The sequence below is a fragment of the Cetorhinus maximus genome, chromosome 36 (assembly GCF_964194155.1).
Source record: "Cetorhinus maximus chromosome 36, sCetMax3.hap1.1, whole genome shotgun sequence".
Taxonomy (NCBI): domain Eukaryota; kingdom Metazoa; phylum Chordata; class Chondrichthyes; order Lamniformes; family Cetorhinidae; genus Cetorhinus; species Cetorhinus maximus.
The window spans coordinates 7,705,585-7,721,941 of NC_135914.1; the positions used below are offsets into that span (position 1 = coordinate 7,705,585).

Below are 16,357 nucleotides of genomic sequence, written 5' to 3' on the forward strand. Positions count from 1 at the left end.
GCCTCCCATGGCAGTATATCTTTCCTTAGATAAGGGGACCAACACTGTTCACAGTATTCTAGGTGTGGTCTAACATGTGCTTTGTATAGTTTTAGCAAGATTTCCCTATTTTTATACTCCATTCTCTTTGAAATAAAGGCCAGCATTCCATTTACCTTCCCTATTACCTGCTGAACTTGTATGTTAGCTTTTTGTGATTCATGCACGAGGACCCCCAAATCCCTCTGTGCTGCAGCTTTCTGCAGTCTTTTTCCATTTAAGCAATATTCAGCTCCTCTATTCTTCCTGCCAAAGATCATAACCTCACACTTTCCCACATTATATTCCATCTGCCAAGTTTTTGCCCAATCACTTAACCTGTCTATATCCCTCTGTAGACTCTTTGTGTCATCCTCACCACTTGCCTTCCCACCTATTCTTGGCATCTGCAAACTTGGTGATAGTACATTCACTTCCCTCATCCAAGTCATTAATATATATTGTAAATAGTTGTGGCCCCAGCACTGATCCCTGTGGCACTCCACTAGTTACAGATCGCCATCCTGAAAATGCTCCCCTTATCCCAACTCTCTGTCTTCTATTAGTTAGCTAATCCTCTATCCATGCTAATATACTACCCCAACACCATGGACTCTTATTTTATTAGGTAGCCTTACATGTGGTACCATATCAAACGCCTTTTGGAAATCTAAATATATTACATCTACTGGTTCCCCTTTATCTATCCTGCTAGTTACCTTCTCAAAGAATTCTAATAAATTTGTCAGGCATGATTTCCCCTTCATGAATCCATGCTGAGTCTGCTTGATTATATTATGTATTTCTAAATGCTCTGTTATTACATCCTTTATAATAGACTCTAACATTTTCCCAATGACAGATGTTAAGATAACTGGCCTATAGTTATCTGTTTTTTTTGTCTCCCTGCCTCTTTGAATAAGGGAGTTGGCAGTTTTCCTAATCCTCTGGGACTTTTCCAGAATCTAAGGATTCTTGGAAGATTACTACCAGTGCATCCACTATTTGTGTAGCTAGTTCTTTTAATATCCTATCAGGACCATCAGGAACAGGGGACTTTTAACCCTATTAGTTTCCCTTCAGTATCACTGTAATATGAGACTACCAGAAGTGGTAGGAGCCTAACCAGTTAAAGATTGATCTTTTTATTGTCCAGCGAGCTTATGTAACGATGAAAGTGCTTCTATTACGTGTAACGGAGTTTTCTTTATTCTTTTATGGGAAGTGAGCATCACTGGGAAGGCCAGTGTTTATTGCCCATTGCTCGAGCTGGTGGTGGTGAGCCGCCTTCTTGAGCTGCTGCAGTTTCTGTGGTGTAGGTACGTGCAGAGTGCAAAGGATTTCCTGGAGTTTTGCTGGATCTGATTTCAGTTTACAATTCTGATCTTTTGGGTTTGTGTGCCAGAACTTACTGTGGATAATAAGTTATGAAATTTCAACAGCTTTTTTTGCCCTCAGCTAAACAAATAGGTCACATTTCTTAAATAGTGCCTGGTTAACATTGATTTAACTAATTCCCCCCCTTGGCTCACTTACCACCTGCAGTCAGGCTCAAATCCCACATCTTGGCAGAATTCCTAACCACAGCCTCTCTTTTGACTTGTCGTCCTTCCATGACGCTTAATGTAAAAGGTTTTGATGCAGGGTCCTGAAGCTGGACTGTCAGCCTGTCCTCTCGCCTTCAGGCGCTCACGAGGAGTCACTGTGCGTGTCTGGCATTTTCGCGTTCTTGGGTCACCTTCCAAACATTGGCTGTTCACAGTAGCAGCACAACCTTAGTTGGGAGTCGGGGGGGCGTGGGGGAAATCACAAGAGTCTGGAAAACAGAGGTGTCATTATTCTTTGCCCTGGCCCAGTGGGGTCTCGAAATGGGGGTGGGGGTGGAGTTGGGTCAAAAGCGGGTCCCGGTGCCCGACTCGAGGTCTCCAAGCGCCGTTACCCCGGACGACACTCGCGAACCTCGTCTTTTGGGTGACCATAAGACTATAAGACATAGCAGCAGAAATTAGGCCATTCGGCCCGAGTCTGCTCCGCCATTCAATCATGGCTGATAAGTTTCTCAACCCCATTCTCCCGCCTTCTCCCCGTAACCTTTGATCCCCATACCAATCAAGAACCTATTTATCTCGGTCTTAAATACACTCAATGACCTTGCCTCCACAGCCTTCTGTGGCAATGAATTCCATCGATTCACCACTCTCTGGCTAAAGAAGTTTCACTTCATCTCTGTTCTAAAAGGTCTTCCTTTTAATCTGAGGCTGTGCCCTCGGGTCCTAGACTCTCCTACTAATGGAAACATCTTCCCTACGTCCACTCTATCCAGGGTGAGGCGTTGAACCAGCACCCCAAGCAGCTGGAAGGCAGGAGGTGGCGCAGGTGCCACCGGAAGAGGGGTTGGAGTTGGAGTGGGTGGGTGGGGTGTGGGGAGGGCAAAAGGCGGACGGGGGATTGGGGGGAGGAAGCGTTCCGACTGGGGCCCCCTGGCCGCTGTTCCTCCCCAGGCCGGTGCGAACGCCCATTTGCTCAGCTCGGGGCGCCGTGTGGGATCCTGCTCTGCACAAAAAGGCTGCCACTCTTGACCGTGGTTACTCATGGTGTGTCATGGGAGCCCAGGGTGGTGAAGGGATCTTAAATTGTTATAAGTTAAATTGTCATGGCTCCCTGTGCCAACCAAGCCCTTCCCAGTGTTGACAGGGTTGGGGGGGGCGCCATATTGCCACAAGACTAGGCCAGGTCCTCCTCCTCCTCCGCCTGGAGGAGCTGTCTCCATGGTTACGGTAACCAAGCAGTCACGTGCCAGCCTCTCGCCTCATTGTTCCCCCCCACCCCCGAGCACCACGTGTTCCACCCGGCCCATCAACGCGCCTGCGCATCATCCATCCCGACCGCCTCCAGCTGGCTGCGCTGCGATAGGGGCGGGCCCTCAGCGCCCAAGTGCCTCCTCCCTCCGGGATGGAGGCGCATGACCCGGGAGCGGAAGGAACTAGGCTCTGGCACAACAAAGTGGCGGCAGTACTTTGTTGTACGGAGTCCCATTCGCAACCCTCCCCAGGGCATTTGAATGAAAAAAATAGCGCCCGTCGCCGTGGCGACGCTGCGTCCAGCAGCTGGATGATCAACCAGCGCGCAGGGAGGTGTGAGTGCCAGGGGGTCTGGCCAATCAGAATCTGGAGGGCGGGATTACCGTATTTAAAGTGGCAGGCACCCTCTCCGAAGTGTCACGTTGGATGGAGCTTCACTCTTCTGATTGTTCCTTTGGGGATGATACAGGTGTCACCAAGCAAAATTATTTACAAAGTTTTGAAATTAAAATAATAAACAATAAAGAAGGTATTATAACATAATCGGAAAATAGACCCCCTTCTATTTCAAAAACAATGAAATCCAATTATTTATTTTATTTGGTCACGGATGAGGGCGTCGCTGGCAAGGCCAGCATTTATTGCCCATCCCTAATTGCCCCTTGAGAAGGTGGTGGGTGAGCTGCCTTCTTGAACCGTTGCAGTCCATGTGATGTAGGTACACCCACAGTGCTGTTAGGGAGGGAGTTCCATCATTTTGACCCAGCGACAGCGAAGGGATGGCGATATATTTGCAGATGAGAATTAGTGTGTGGTTTGGAGGGGAACTTGCAGGTGGTGGTGTTCCCATGCGTCTGCTGCCCTTCTCCTTCAAGGTTGTAGAGGTCGCGGTTTTGGAAGGTATTGTCAAAGGAGCCTAGGTGAGTTGCTGCAGTGCATCTTGTAGATGGTGCGCACGGCTGTCGGTGGTGGAGGGAGTGGATGTTGGAGATGGTGGATGGGGTGCCAATCAAATGGGCTGCTTTGTCCTGAATGGTGTTGAGCTTCTTGAGTGTTGTTGGAGCTGCACTCATCCAGGCAGGTGGAGAGTATTCCATCCCACTCCTGACTTGTGTCTTATAGATAACGGACAGGCTTTGGGGTGTCAGGAGGCAAGTTATTCTCTGCAGGATTCCCAGCCTTTGACCTGCTCTTGTAGCCACAACATTGTCTTCCTGCTCCACAGGAGCCTCCTTCCACTCCTCTCCATCTCAGCTCCTCAGCATATCCTTCTATTACTTTCTCCTGTGTGCGTTTATCCAGCTTCCCCTCAACTGGGGAAAATTATAGTGAGTGAGTTATCTGCTTGAGTTGCATGTTTAACTGTCACTCGCGGCTTGACTGCTTTTGCTTTTAACGTTTAAGAAACACAGAGGCTGTCGGAGGCACCATCGGAAAAAGGAGGCGACCAGACTACATCATCGATCCGAACATGATGTCTGAAACCATTGCCGTGAGGCCCAAGTTACTCAACTGGCCCATTCCCCCCAGCCTGGCTTTAAACTGAGTGTCTTCACAAGAGGGAACAGGGACGAAGGGAAGGCACCGGACAGACAACACCCACCCCACCCCCCACCCCACCAACCCCAAGATTGCCCCTCCCGTTTCCCACAGCGAAGATTTCAGGTGGATAAGGATGGGCAGTGGGATTTGGAACAGTTAACTAAGTTGGGAGGAGCTTTGGTCTCCAGCTTTTCCCACATTATACTTCAGGAGTGACTTGCAGCATCCAGAGGTTTGAAAGGCGCTATGTAAATTCAGTACCTTTTTGTTCTCAATCAAGATTGCTACTGTTGTGATTAAATCTTCAGCACATTGCAGTGTGAGGGGGGTATGATGTGACTTGTGGGGGTATGGTGTGGGGGCTACACTGCGAGGAGGTACAGTGTGTTGTGAGGGGGTGGGGTGTGGTGGGTACAGTGCGGCATGAGGAGGTGTGGCGCGATGGGGTGTGGTGCGGCATGAGGGGGTATGGTGCAAGTGGGTGTGGTGCGAAGATTGTATGGGGCCATGTGAGGAGGTGCTGCGTGAGGGAGTACGGTGCGAGGGAGAATGCTGGGGTGTGGGAGGGGTACGGTGCAAGGGAGAATGCTGGGGTGTGTGGGGGAGAATGCTGGGATGTTGGGGGGTAGAATGTTGGGGTGTGGTAGAGGGTGCTGGGATGTGGTAGAGGCTGCTGGGGTGTGGTAGAGGGTGCTGGGGTGTGGAGGTGTGTGGCATCAGGGGGTCAATGGCATGACAGAGGCTGCGGTGAAACGGGTACAACGTGAGGGGGTGCAGTATGAGGATGCACGGTGTGAGGGGGTGCTGCCCTTCCCAGGAGAGTGGGGCACACTTGATGCAGTCACTGTCTGGTGTTTCACTCTGACATTAGACAAGATGATTCTCACTTACTTCATCGTGTTAACCTCACAAACAGTGGTGGTTTTTAATTGATTGCACCTGTCAGATTACAAGCATACTGCTGGCTGTGCCATGAGTTTGGAGCCTGTGTCTGGCAAGGACGCCATGCTCCCTTGTGAGTAGTGAGCCTGCTCAGTTCCAAACTATTTCTTTTGCTTTCTCATTCAGCATCTTCTGGATCTTTCCCGGCAGGTTTGCATCAGTGTAGTATTCTGCCGGATAGAGAGGACAGGGAGGGTTAATTCCCGCTCTGATCCCATTTTCCCCCCAATCAATCCCCTGATCCTACCCACTGACCCCATCCCAAACGACACTCTAACCTAACTTACCCAGCACCACCCTCCCATATCAATACATCCAACTCCGCCGAATGCATCCCACCCCAATCACTCCAAACCAATTCCACACACAGCACTGTACAGACAACTTTACTCTGTATCTAACCCTGTGCGTACTTGTCTTGGGAGTGTTTGATGGGGACAGTGTAGAGGGAGCTTTACTCTGCATCTAACCCCGTGCTGTACCTGTCCTGGGAGTGTTTGATGGGGGCAGTGTAGAGGGAGCTGTACTCTGTATCTAACCCCATGCTGTACTTGTCCTGGGAGTGTTTGATGGGGACTGTGTAGGGAGAGCTTTACTCTGTATCTAACCCCGTGCTGTACCTGCCCTGGGAGTGTTTGATGGGGACAGTGTAGAGGGAGCTTTACTCTGTATCTAACCCCGTGCTGTACCTGTCCTGGGAGTGTTTGACAGGGACAGTGTGGAGGGAGCTTTACTCTGTATCTAACCCTGTGCTCACAGAGTCAACAGATGATGGGAGTTTCCTTCAGATTGATACGTACTCCAATTGAATTTGGAACCACGGAACTTCAACTCACCGGAGGCAAATTCCCGAATATCTTCTGGTCTCTCCAGGAGGACAGACCTGGAAGAGAAACAGCACAAAGCATTTCAGTCTCAATTCGCCATCAGTAAACTTCACTCACGTGTAAACGCAGCACCACTTGAGGAAATCAACCAGGCAATCTGAAGAGAGCTCCGGCAATCATTCTAAAACTGGAGATCGAATTACAGGTTAGGATGTTATTACATCCTACAACCACCCCTAGGAACTATTATTACAGTTTGCAATCGTTCGAGGCAGCTGTTACTCGAGAGCAGTTTACAGTTTTCATCGCACCCAGGATCTGTTGTACATAACTTACGTCTATTCATGCAACCAAATGAACATAGCAACATCAGAACAGAAGGAGGCCGTTCAGCTTGTTGATTCTGTTGTGCCATTCAATAAGATCATACCTGTTCAGCAACCTAACTCCATACACCCACCTCGGCCCCGTTTCCCTTAGATGACAAAATTTTATCAATCTTCGATTTGAAATGAACAATTGCTCCAGCATCAATTGCCATTTCTGAGGCAGTTCTAAACCTCTCCCACCCTTAGCGTGTAGAAATGTTTCCTAATTTCACTCCTGAAAGGTATGGCTCCAATATTCAGACTCTGCTCCCTAGACCTAGATTCCCCCAACCGGCAGAAATAATTTCTCTCTATCCACCCTATATCTTGAAAACTTTTATCAATTCACCACTTATCCATCTAAATTCCAGCAAATATAACCCTAGTTTGTGTAGTCGCTCTTCATAATTTAACCGTTGGAGGCCATTCAGGCATTCACACTGCATTCTCACCAACGTCAATCTATCCTGACTTGGAAATATATCGGCCGTTCCTTCACTGTCGTTGGGTCAAAATCCTGGAACTCCCTCCCTAACAGCACTGTGGGTGTACCTACGCCACAGGGACTGCAGCGGTTCAAGGGGACAGCACACCATCCTTCTCAAGGGGCAATTAGGGATGCGCAATAAATGCTGGCCCAGCCAGCGCAGCCCACATCCTTTGATAGAATAAGCAAAAAAAAAAAATTCCTTCCCAAGGTGTGGAGCCCACTACTGTTCACAGTAATTCCAGGTGCAGTCTAGCCAGGGCTTTGTACAGCTGAAGTATGACTTCTCCATCCTTGAATTCTCGTCCTCGAGATAGAAAGGCCAGCGTTGCAGTTGCCTTTTTGATTATTTTCTGTACCTGTTCATGATAGTTTAATGATTTGTGTACACGGTCGACCCAAGTCTCTTTACACTTTCAATTTTTCATGGGATGTGGGCGCCGCTGGTAAAGCCACGATTTGTTGCCCCATCTCTAATTGCCCCTTGAGCTGTACATTTCAGGATCAACCACATTGCTGTGGGTGTGGAGTCACATGTAGGCCAGACCGGACATGGACGGCAAATTTCCTTCCCTAAAGGGACATGAGTGAACCAGATGGGGTTTTTACAACAATCCATGATGGTTGCCATGGTTGCCGTCACTGAGACTCGCTTTCAATTGCTGATTTTATCAATTGAATTTTAATTCCACCAGCTGCCCGTGGTGGGATTTGAACCCGTGTCCCCAGCGCATTAGCCTGGGCCTCTGGATTACTAGTCCAGTGGCAGGACCACGATGCCACCGTCTCCCCCCAAAGACGTCCACTGTCTCTAGCTTTCTGCCATTTAGAAAATAGCCTGTTCAATCCTTTTGAGGTCCGCAGTGGAGGGCCTCACATTGGTCCACACTGAAATCCTTTTGCCACAGTTTTGCCCATTGTTACGGACACAAAAGGCAAAGTGGATTGAATTATCATTACTGTTCCCCTCTGCCTGTGACAGCGGTAGTTTTAATTTCTAATTTAATTTGTTTCCTTTAGTATCCTTTCCCTTGTTGAAATGGGCCGTGGTGTGTTTCCCAAACCCCCGGTTTTATGAGGTCCAATGTTAACAATAACCCCACAGCAAATTCTTTTAAGGTGAAACAAAGCTAGGATTTATTAATACCTTCAAAACCCGAGGGATGGATCGCGGCACACATTCACACTCACGAGCATACAAGGTAGAAAGGCAGAGAAAGAAAGGGAAAGAAGTTACAAATTGTGAGTTACTTAAGAAAAAAAAAAATCAAAAGGTATTGGCATTAATTCACGTGAGTAGAGTCCAGTAAGTCCATGTCCAATGAAGGTTCTTTCAAGTGGCTTTGTCTGGCAGAATTCTTGGCCTTTGTCCTAGGAACTCGAGTGCAGGTTGAAGATGCACTTTTATTCTGGGAGTTGGTTCACTCTGTAGGTGAAATACAGGGTCCTTTCTGGAGATCCGACTTTGAGAGAGATGGAAGTCAGAGGCAGGCCGCTGGTCTGGATACTGGTTTTCTCTTCTGAGGTTAAACCGCAACTGAAGACAGAATCCAAAAGCTACGTAATTAAAGCAGTCCAAACAGCCTCAAGTGTCAGTCATGTGACAGGGTGGTTTTGAGTCAAGCCATACAGCTAACGATGGACTTTAAGGACCCTCGTTATAACCCATTTATTTTGAGCAGATAACTGTGGAACCATTAGCACAACGTCAGAGATGAGGAGTCACAAGAGCTCTGCCGTTGTCCAGAGCTGGCTGGTGCAGACATCTCGTCTACTAGTCCTTAGTGTTGGCCTGGCTGGAATGTTTATACAATGCAAGGGGTGTCACATTCCAGGAGGTTGATGAGTTCGCCTTTGTCCATTTTTATAAATGGAATTTAAACAAGAGAGTATGGAAGAGAAACACATTTTTAAGATGTTATTTTTCTTCACACCATCTTGGCATGACACCATTCACTTAATCTATCAGTATCTCTGTAATTTAATGTTTGCATCTACACTGTTTACAGTGCTGCTTATCTTTGTACCAGGTGCATACTCAACTGATGCAATACTTACTCCTCAATCCCTATGTCAGAAGCATGTTGTAACGTCTTTGTGTGTGTAAAAGTGTCCTAAAAATCCCCCTCGCATTCATTCTCCCAATTATAATCCTCAATCTGTGGCCTCACTATATTCTGTAACCAGCAATTCACAATCTGCATTATTCACCTCATAAACTCCCTCAGCAGCATCTCCACTTCTGGGTGATTCCTCAAGTAATATTCATTAGCAATTCGAGTATTTATCTGCAAACAAGTTAGAAAAAACAGAAGTAATAATCATAAATCTCATAGCAGAAATAATTTAAAAACATTAACAAGAAGATGAACTTGCCTGACTCGAGCATCAATTCTCCATTCCTGCTCAGAACTGGATCACTGACAGGACAATTTACCTCAGTCCAATGCAATTGATGACACAAGCTACAGGGTGCATGTTAAACTAGAACTTCCGATATATTTGGGTTACTAAAGCTGTCAGCCTTAGTGGCACCTCTATTGCCTCCTCTAAATTCAAATCCTACTCCAGGCACTCGAGTGCAAAATCCAGACTGTTGCTCTCAGTGTCAGTACAGTAGTAAAAAGCAAGTTTTACTCTGTATCTAACCCCATGCTGTACCTGTCCTGGGAGTGTTTGATGGGAACAGTGTAGAGGGAGCTTTACTCTGTATCTAACCCCGTGCTGTACCTGCCCTGGGAGTGTTTGATGGGGACAGTGTAGAGGGAGCTTTACTCTGTATCTAACCCTATGCTGTACCTGCCCTGGGAGTGTTTGATGGGGACAGTGTAGAGGGAGCTTTACTCTGTATCTAACCCCGTGCCGTACCTGCCCTGGGAGTGTTTGATGGGGACAGTGTAGAGGGAGCTTTACTCTGTATCTAACCCTGTGCTGTACCTGCCCTGGGAGTGTTTGATGGGGACAGTGTAGAGGGAGCTTTACTCTGTATCTAACCCCGTGCCATACCTGCCTTAGTGCAAAGGGACAGAAAATATAGTTCAACTGATTGGTTAAACTGAGAATTGCCCCTTTTGCTTGGCTGAGTGCAGCTCCAGCAACACCTAAGAACCTCAACACCATCAAGGACAAAGTAGCCAGCTTGACTGGCACCCCATCTGCCACATTCAATATCCACTCTCTCCAGCAGGCACACTGGAGATGTGACAGCGGCGCGTACCGTCCAAAGGACTCACGGTGACAGCGCTGCATACCGTCTACAAGACTCACGGCGACAGCGCTGCGTACCGTCTACAAGACTCACGGTGACAGCGGCGCGTACCGTCTACAAGACTCACGGCGACAGCGGCGCGTACCGTCTACAAGACTCACGGCGACAGCGGCGTGTACCGTCTACAAGACTCACGGTGACAGCGGCGCGTACCGTCTACAAGACTCACGGCGACAGCGGTGCGTACCGTCTACAAGACTCACGGTGACAGCGGCGCGTACCGTCTACAAGACTCATGGTGACAGCGGCGCGTACCGTCTACAAGACTCACGGTGACAGCGGCGCGTACCGTCTACAATACTCACAGCGATAGCGGCGCGTACCGTCCAAAGGACTCACGGTGACAGCGGCGCGTGCCGTCTACAGGACTCACGGCGACAGCACTGCGTACCGTCTACAAGACTCACGGTGACAGCGGCGCGTACCGTCTACAAGACTCACGGTGACAGCGGCGCGTACCGTCCAAAGGACTCACGATGACAGCGGCGCGTACCGTCTACAAGACTCACGGTGACAGCGGCGCGTACCGTCTACAAGACTCACGGTGACAGCGGCGCGTACCGTCCAAAGGACTCACGATGACAGCGGCGCGTACCGTCTACAAGACTCACGGTGACAGCGGCGCGTACCGTCTACAAGACTCACGGTGACAGCGCTGCGTACCGTCTACAGGACTCACGGTGACAGCGCTGCGTACCGTCTACGAGACTCACGGTGACAGCGGCGCGTACCGTCTACAGGACTCACGGCGACAGCGGCGCGTACCGTCTACAAGACTCACGGTGACAGCGGCGCGTACCGTCTACAAGAATCACGGCGACAGCGGCGCGTACCGTCTACAAGACTCACGGCGACAGCGCTGCGTACCGTCTACAGGACTCACGGCGACAGTGGCGCGTACCGTCTACAAGACTCACGGCGATAGCGCTGCGTACCATCTACAAGACTCACGGCGACAGCGGCGCGTACCGTCTACAAGACTCACGGTGACAGCGCTGCGTACCGTCTACAAGACTCACGGTGACAGCGGCGCGTACCGTCTACAAGACTCACGGTGACAGCACTGCGTACCGTCTACAAGACTCACGGTGACAGCACTGCGTACCGTCTACAAGACTCACGGCGACAGCGGCGCGTACCGTCTACAAGACTCACGGCGACAGCACTGCGTACCGTCTACAAGACTCACGGTGACAGCGGCGCGTACCGTCTACAAGACTCACGGTGACAGCACTGCGTACCGTCTACAAGACTCACGGCGACAGCGGCGCGTACCGTCTACAAGACTCACGGTGACAGCGCTGCGTACCGTCTACAGGACTCACGGTGACAGCGGCGCGTACCGTCTACAAGACTCACGGTGACAGCGCTGCGTACCGTCTACAAGACTCACGGTGACAGCGGCGCGTACCGTCTACAAGACTCACGGCGACAGCGGCGCGTACCGTCTACAAGACTCATGGCGACAGTGCTGCGTACCGTCTACAAGACTCACGGCGACAGCGGCGCGTAACGTCTACAGGACTCACGGCGACAGCGGCGCGTACCGTCTACAATACTCACGGCGACAGTGCTGCCTACCGTCTACAAGACTCACGGTGACAGCGGCGCGTACCGTCTACAGGACTCACGGTGACAGCGGCGCGTACCGTCTACAAGACTCACGGTGACAGCGGCGCGTACCGTCTACAAGACTCACGGTGACAGCGCTGCGTACCATCTACAGGACTCACGGTGACAGCGGCGCGTACCGTCTACAAGGCTCACGGCGACAGCGGCGCGTACCGTCTACAAGACTCACGGCGACAGCGGCGCGTACCGTCTACAACACTCACGGCGACAGCGGCGCGTACCGTCTACAAGACTCACGGTGACAGCGCTGCGTACCGTCTACAGGACTCACAGTGACAGCGGCGCGTACTGTCTACAAGACTCACGGTGACAGCGCTGCGTACCGTCTACAAGACTCACGGTGACAGCGCTGCGTACCGTCTACAGGACTCACGGCGACAGCGGTGCGTACCGTCTACAAGATTCACGGCGACAGTGGCGCGTACCGTCTACAGGACTCACGGCGACAGTGGCGCGTACCGTCTACAAGGCGCACGGCGACAGCGCTGCGTACTGTCTACAAGACTCACGGTGACAGCGGTGCGTACTGTCTACAAGACTCACGGTGACAGCGGCGCGTACCGTCTACAGGACTCACGGCGACAGCGGCACATACCGTCTACACGACTCACAGCGACAGCGGCGCGTACCGTCTACAAGACTCACGGCGACAGCGGCGCGTACCATCTACAAGATGCACTGCCCCAACTCACCAAGATTCCTTTAAATGGAGTAATTCCACCCTCCAGATCATTATTGGCCAGTTCACCTGTCACTCACACCTCCCTGGACCACGATTAGCAATTAGTAATAAAAGCAAAAAACTGCGGACGCTGGAAATCCAAAACAAAAACAGAAACAGAAGTACCTGGAAAAACTCAGCAGGTCTGGCAGCATCGGCGGAGGAGGGCACAACTGACATTTTGAGACCTCATGACCCTTCAACAGAACTAAGTAAGAGTAGGAAAGGGGAGAAATATAAGCTGGTTTAAGGGGGTGGCGGGGTGGTGGTTGGGACAAGCAGCCAGTGATAGGTGGAGATAACCAAAAGAAGTCACAGACAAAAGGACAAAGAGATGTTGAAGGTGGTGATATTATCTAATGGAATGTGCTAATTAAAAGTGGAAAGCAGGACAGACAAGGTGCAGATAGCTCTAGTGGAGGTGGGGGAATGCTAAAAGGTAGAGATAAACAATGGGTGGAAATACATTTAAAAATATTGGAAATAGGTGGGAAAAGAAAAATCTATATAAATTATTGGAAAAAACAAAAAGGGGGAAGAAACGGAAAAGGGGTGGGGATGGAGGAAGGAGTTCATTATCTAAAATTGTTGGACTCAATATTCAGTCCGGAAGGCTGTAAAGTGCCTAGTCGGAAGATGAGGTGCTGTTCCTCCAGTTTACGTTGAGCTTCACTGGAACAATGCAGCAAGCCAAGGACAGACATGTGGGCATGAGAGCAGGGTGGAGTGTTAAAATGGCAAGCGACAGGGAGGTCTGGGTCATTCTTGCGGACAGACCGAAGGTGTTCTGCAAAGCGGTCACCCAGTCTGCATTTGGTCTCTCCAATGTAGAGGAAACCGCATTGGGAGCAACGAATGCAGTAGACTAGGTTGAGGGAAGTGCAAGTGAAATGCTGCTTCACTTGAAAGGAGTGTTTGGGCCCTTGAATGGTGAGGAGAGAGGAAGTGAAGGGGCAGGTGTTGCATCTTCTGCGGTCGCATGGGAAGGTGCCATGGGAAGGAGTTGAGGAGTAGGGGGTGATGGAGGAGTGGACCAGGGTATCACAGAGGGAACGATCCCTACAGAATGCCGCCGGGGTGTGGTGAAGGGAAGATGTGTTTGGTGGTGGCATCATGCTGGAGTTGGCGGAAATGGCGGAGGATGATCCTTTGAATGCGGAGGCTGGTGGGGTGATAAGTGAGGACAAGGGGGACCCTATCATGTTTCTGGGAGGGAGGAGAAGGCATGAGGGCGGATGCGCGGGAGATGGGCTGGACACGGTTGAGGGCCATAGCCACACCTTTTATTTGGAGGAAGAGAGAGGAGTTAAAGGAGAAATTGTTCAGTGTGAGAACAAGTTCAACCAGACGGAGGAGAGTAGTGGTGGATGGGGATTGTTCGGGCCTCTGTTCTTCCTTGAACAGAACAATTTCTCCTCTAACTCCTCTCACTTCCTCCAAGTAAAAGGTGTGGCTACGGGTACCCACATGGGCCCCAGCTATGCCTGTATCTTTATGGGGTATGTGGAACATTCCTTGTTCCTGTCCTACTCCGGCCCCCTCCCATAACTCTTTCTCCGGTACATCGATGATTAGTTCGGTGCTGCTTCATGCTCTCGTCGGGACCTGGAAAAGTTTATTAACTTTGCTTCCAATCTCCACCCCTCCATCATTTTCACATGGTCCATCTCTGACACTTCCCTTCCCTTCCTTGTCCATCTCTGACACTTCCCTTCCCTTCCCTTCCTTGACCTCTCTGTCTCAATTTCTGGTGATAGACTGTCCACCAATATCCATTACAAGCCTACCGACTCCCACAGCTTCCTCGACTACAGCTCCTCACACCCCGCTTCCTGTAAGGACTCCATCCCATTCTCTCAGTTCCTTCGCCTCCGTCGCATCTGTTCTGATGATGCCACTTTCAAAAACAGTTCCTCTGACATGTCCTCCTTCTTCCTTAACCGAGGTTTTCCACCCACGGTGGTTGACAGGGCCCTCAATCGTGTCTGGCCCATCTCCCGTGCATTCGCCCTCATGCATTCTCCTCCCTCCCAGAAACATGATAGGGTCCCCCTTGTCCTCACTTATCACCCCACCAGCCTCCGCATTCAAAGGATCATCCTCTGCCATTTCCGCCAACTCCAGCATGATGCCACCACCAAACACATCTCCCCTTCACCCCCCCCGGCGGCATTCCGTAGGGGTCGTTCCCTACGTGACACCCTGGTCCACTCCTCCATCACTCCCTACTCCTCAACCCCCTCCCACGGCACCCTCCCATGCGACCGCAGAAGATGCAACACCTGCCCTTTCACTTCCTCTCTCCTCACCATCCAAGGGCCCAAACACTCCTTTCAAGTGAAGCAGCATTTCACTTGCACTTCCCTCACCCTAGTCTACTGCATTCGTTTCTCCCAATGTGGTTTCCTCTACATTGGAGAGACCAAACGCAGACTGGGTGACCGCTTTGCAGAACACCTTCGGTCTGTCCGCAAGCATGACCCAGACCTCCCTGTCACTTGCCATTTCAACGCTCCACCCTGCTCTCATGCCCACATGTCTGTCCTTGGCCTGCTGAATTGTTCCAGTGAAGCTCAACGTAAACTGGAGGAACAGCACCTCATCTTCCGACTAGGCACTTTTCAGCCTTCCAGACTGAATATTGAGTTCAACAATTTTAGATCTTGAACTCTCTCCTCCATTCCCACCCCTTCTCCATTTCTTCCCCCTCCTTTTTGTTTGTTCCAATAATTTATATAGATTTTTCTTTTCCCACCTATTTCCATTACTTTTAAATGTATTTCCACCCATTGTTTATCTCTACCTTTTAGCATTCCCCTACCCCCACTAGAGCTATCTGCACCTTGTCTGTCCTGCTTTCCACTTTTAATTAGCACATTTCTTTAGATAATATCACCACCTTCAACATCTCTTTGTCCTTTTGTCTGTGACATCTTTTGGTTATCTCCACCTATCACTGGCTTCTTGTCCCAACCACCACCCACCTTAAACCAGCTTATATTTCACCCCTTTCCTACTTTTACTTAGTTCTGTTGAAGGGTCATGAGGACTCGAAACGTCAACTGTGCTCTTTTCCAACGATGCTGCCAGACCTGCTGAGTTTTTCCTGGTATTTCTGTTTCTGGTTTTGTTTAGCAATGAGTAATCCCACCCTCCAGATCATTATTGGCCAGTTCCCCTGTCATTCACACCTCCCTGGACCATGATTAGTTGATCAGTATTCCCTCCCCAGATTATCATTGGCTGCAGCGCCTGTCACTCACACCTTCCTGCGCGATGATTCGTCGCCCAGATGGCACAGGCGGCGTTGCCATGACGACGGAGGACCGGCGGGCGCTCTTTATTAAACTAAAAACCCTGCGGGGTACGAATAGGGATCCCGTCACCTTGAAGTGCCAGAGCTTGTCCTCCTGCTCGTCGTTGAGCGCTCCCAGGTCGTACGCCTCCATCCCGTAGGGAGGAGGAACCTGGGGCTGCGGATCCGCCATCTTTAGCGCAGCCAATTGGAGGCGAAGTCCTTGCGGTTTGGGTGGTTGCCTACGCAGGCGCAATGCCGGACCAGGAGAGGAGGGGGGGGGGGGGGCGGGGCCGTTGGGCTGCGCAGACGCAGTGCCGGAGCGGGAAGGGGCACGGCCTGGCCGGGTAGAGCACGTGGTACCAGGGAACCAATGGGCGGACGACAGCTCTACCGGCGAGCGGGAGGCCGGCACGTGACTGCTTGGTTACCGTAACCACGGTGACAACTGCAGGC

General features: G+C 50.5%; 1 protein-coding gene across 1 annotated transcript; it reads right to left on the reverse strand.

Moving 5' to 3' along the window:
- Positions 1-5,256: 5,256 nt before the first annotated feature.
- On the reverse strand, positions 5,257-16,145 carry LOC144672298 (RIIa domain-containing protein 1-like). The gene is made up of 4 exons (XM_078534156.1): positions 15,993-16,145; positions 9,197-9,273; positions 6,140-6,186; positions 5,257-5,473 (listed from the first exon to the last, which is right to left on the reverse strand). The coding sequence occupies exons 1-4, from the start codon at positions 16,092-16,094 to the stop codon at positions 5,394-5,396; spliced, it is 306 nt and encodes a 101-aa protein (XP_078390282.1). The 5' UTR covers positions 16,095-16,145; the 3' UTR covers positions 5,257-5,393.
- Between the last annotated feature and the right edge of the window lie 212 nt (positions 16,146-16,357).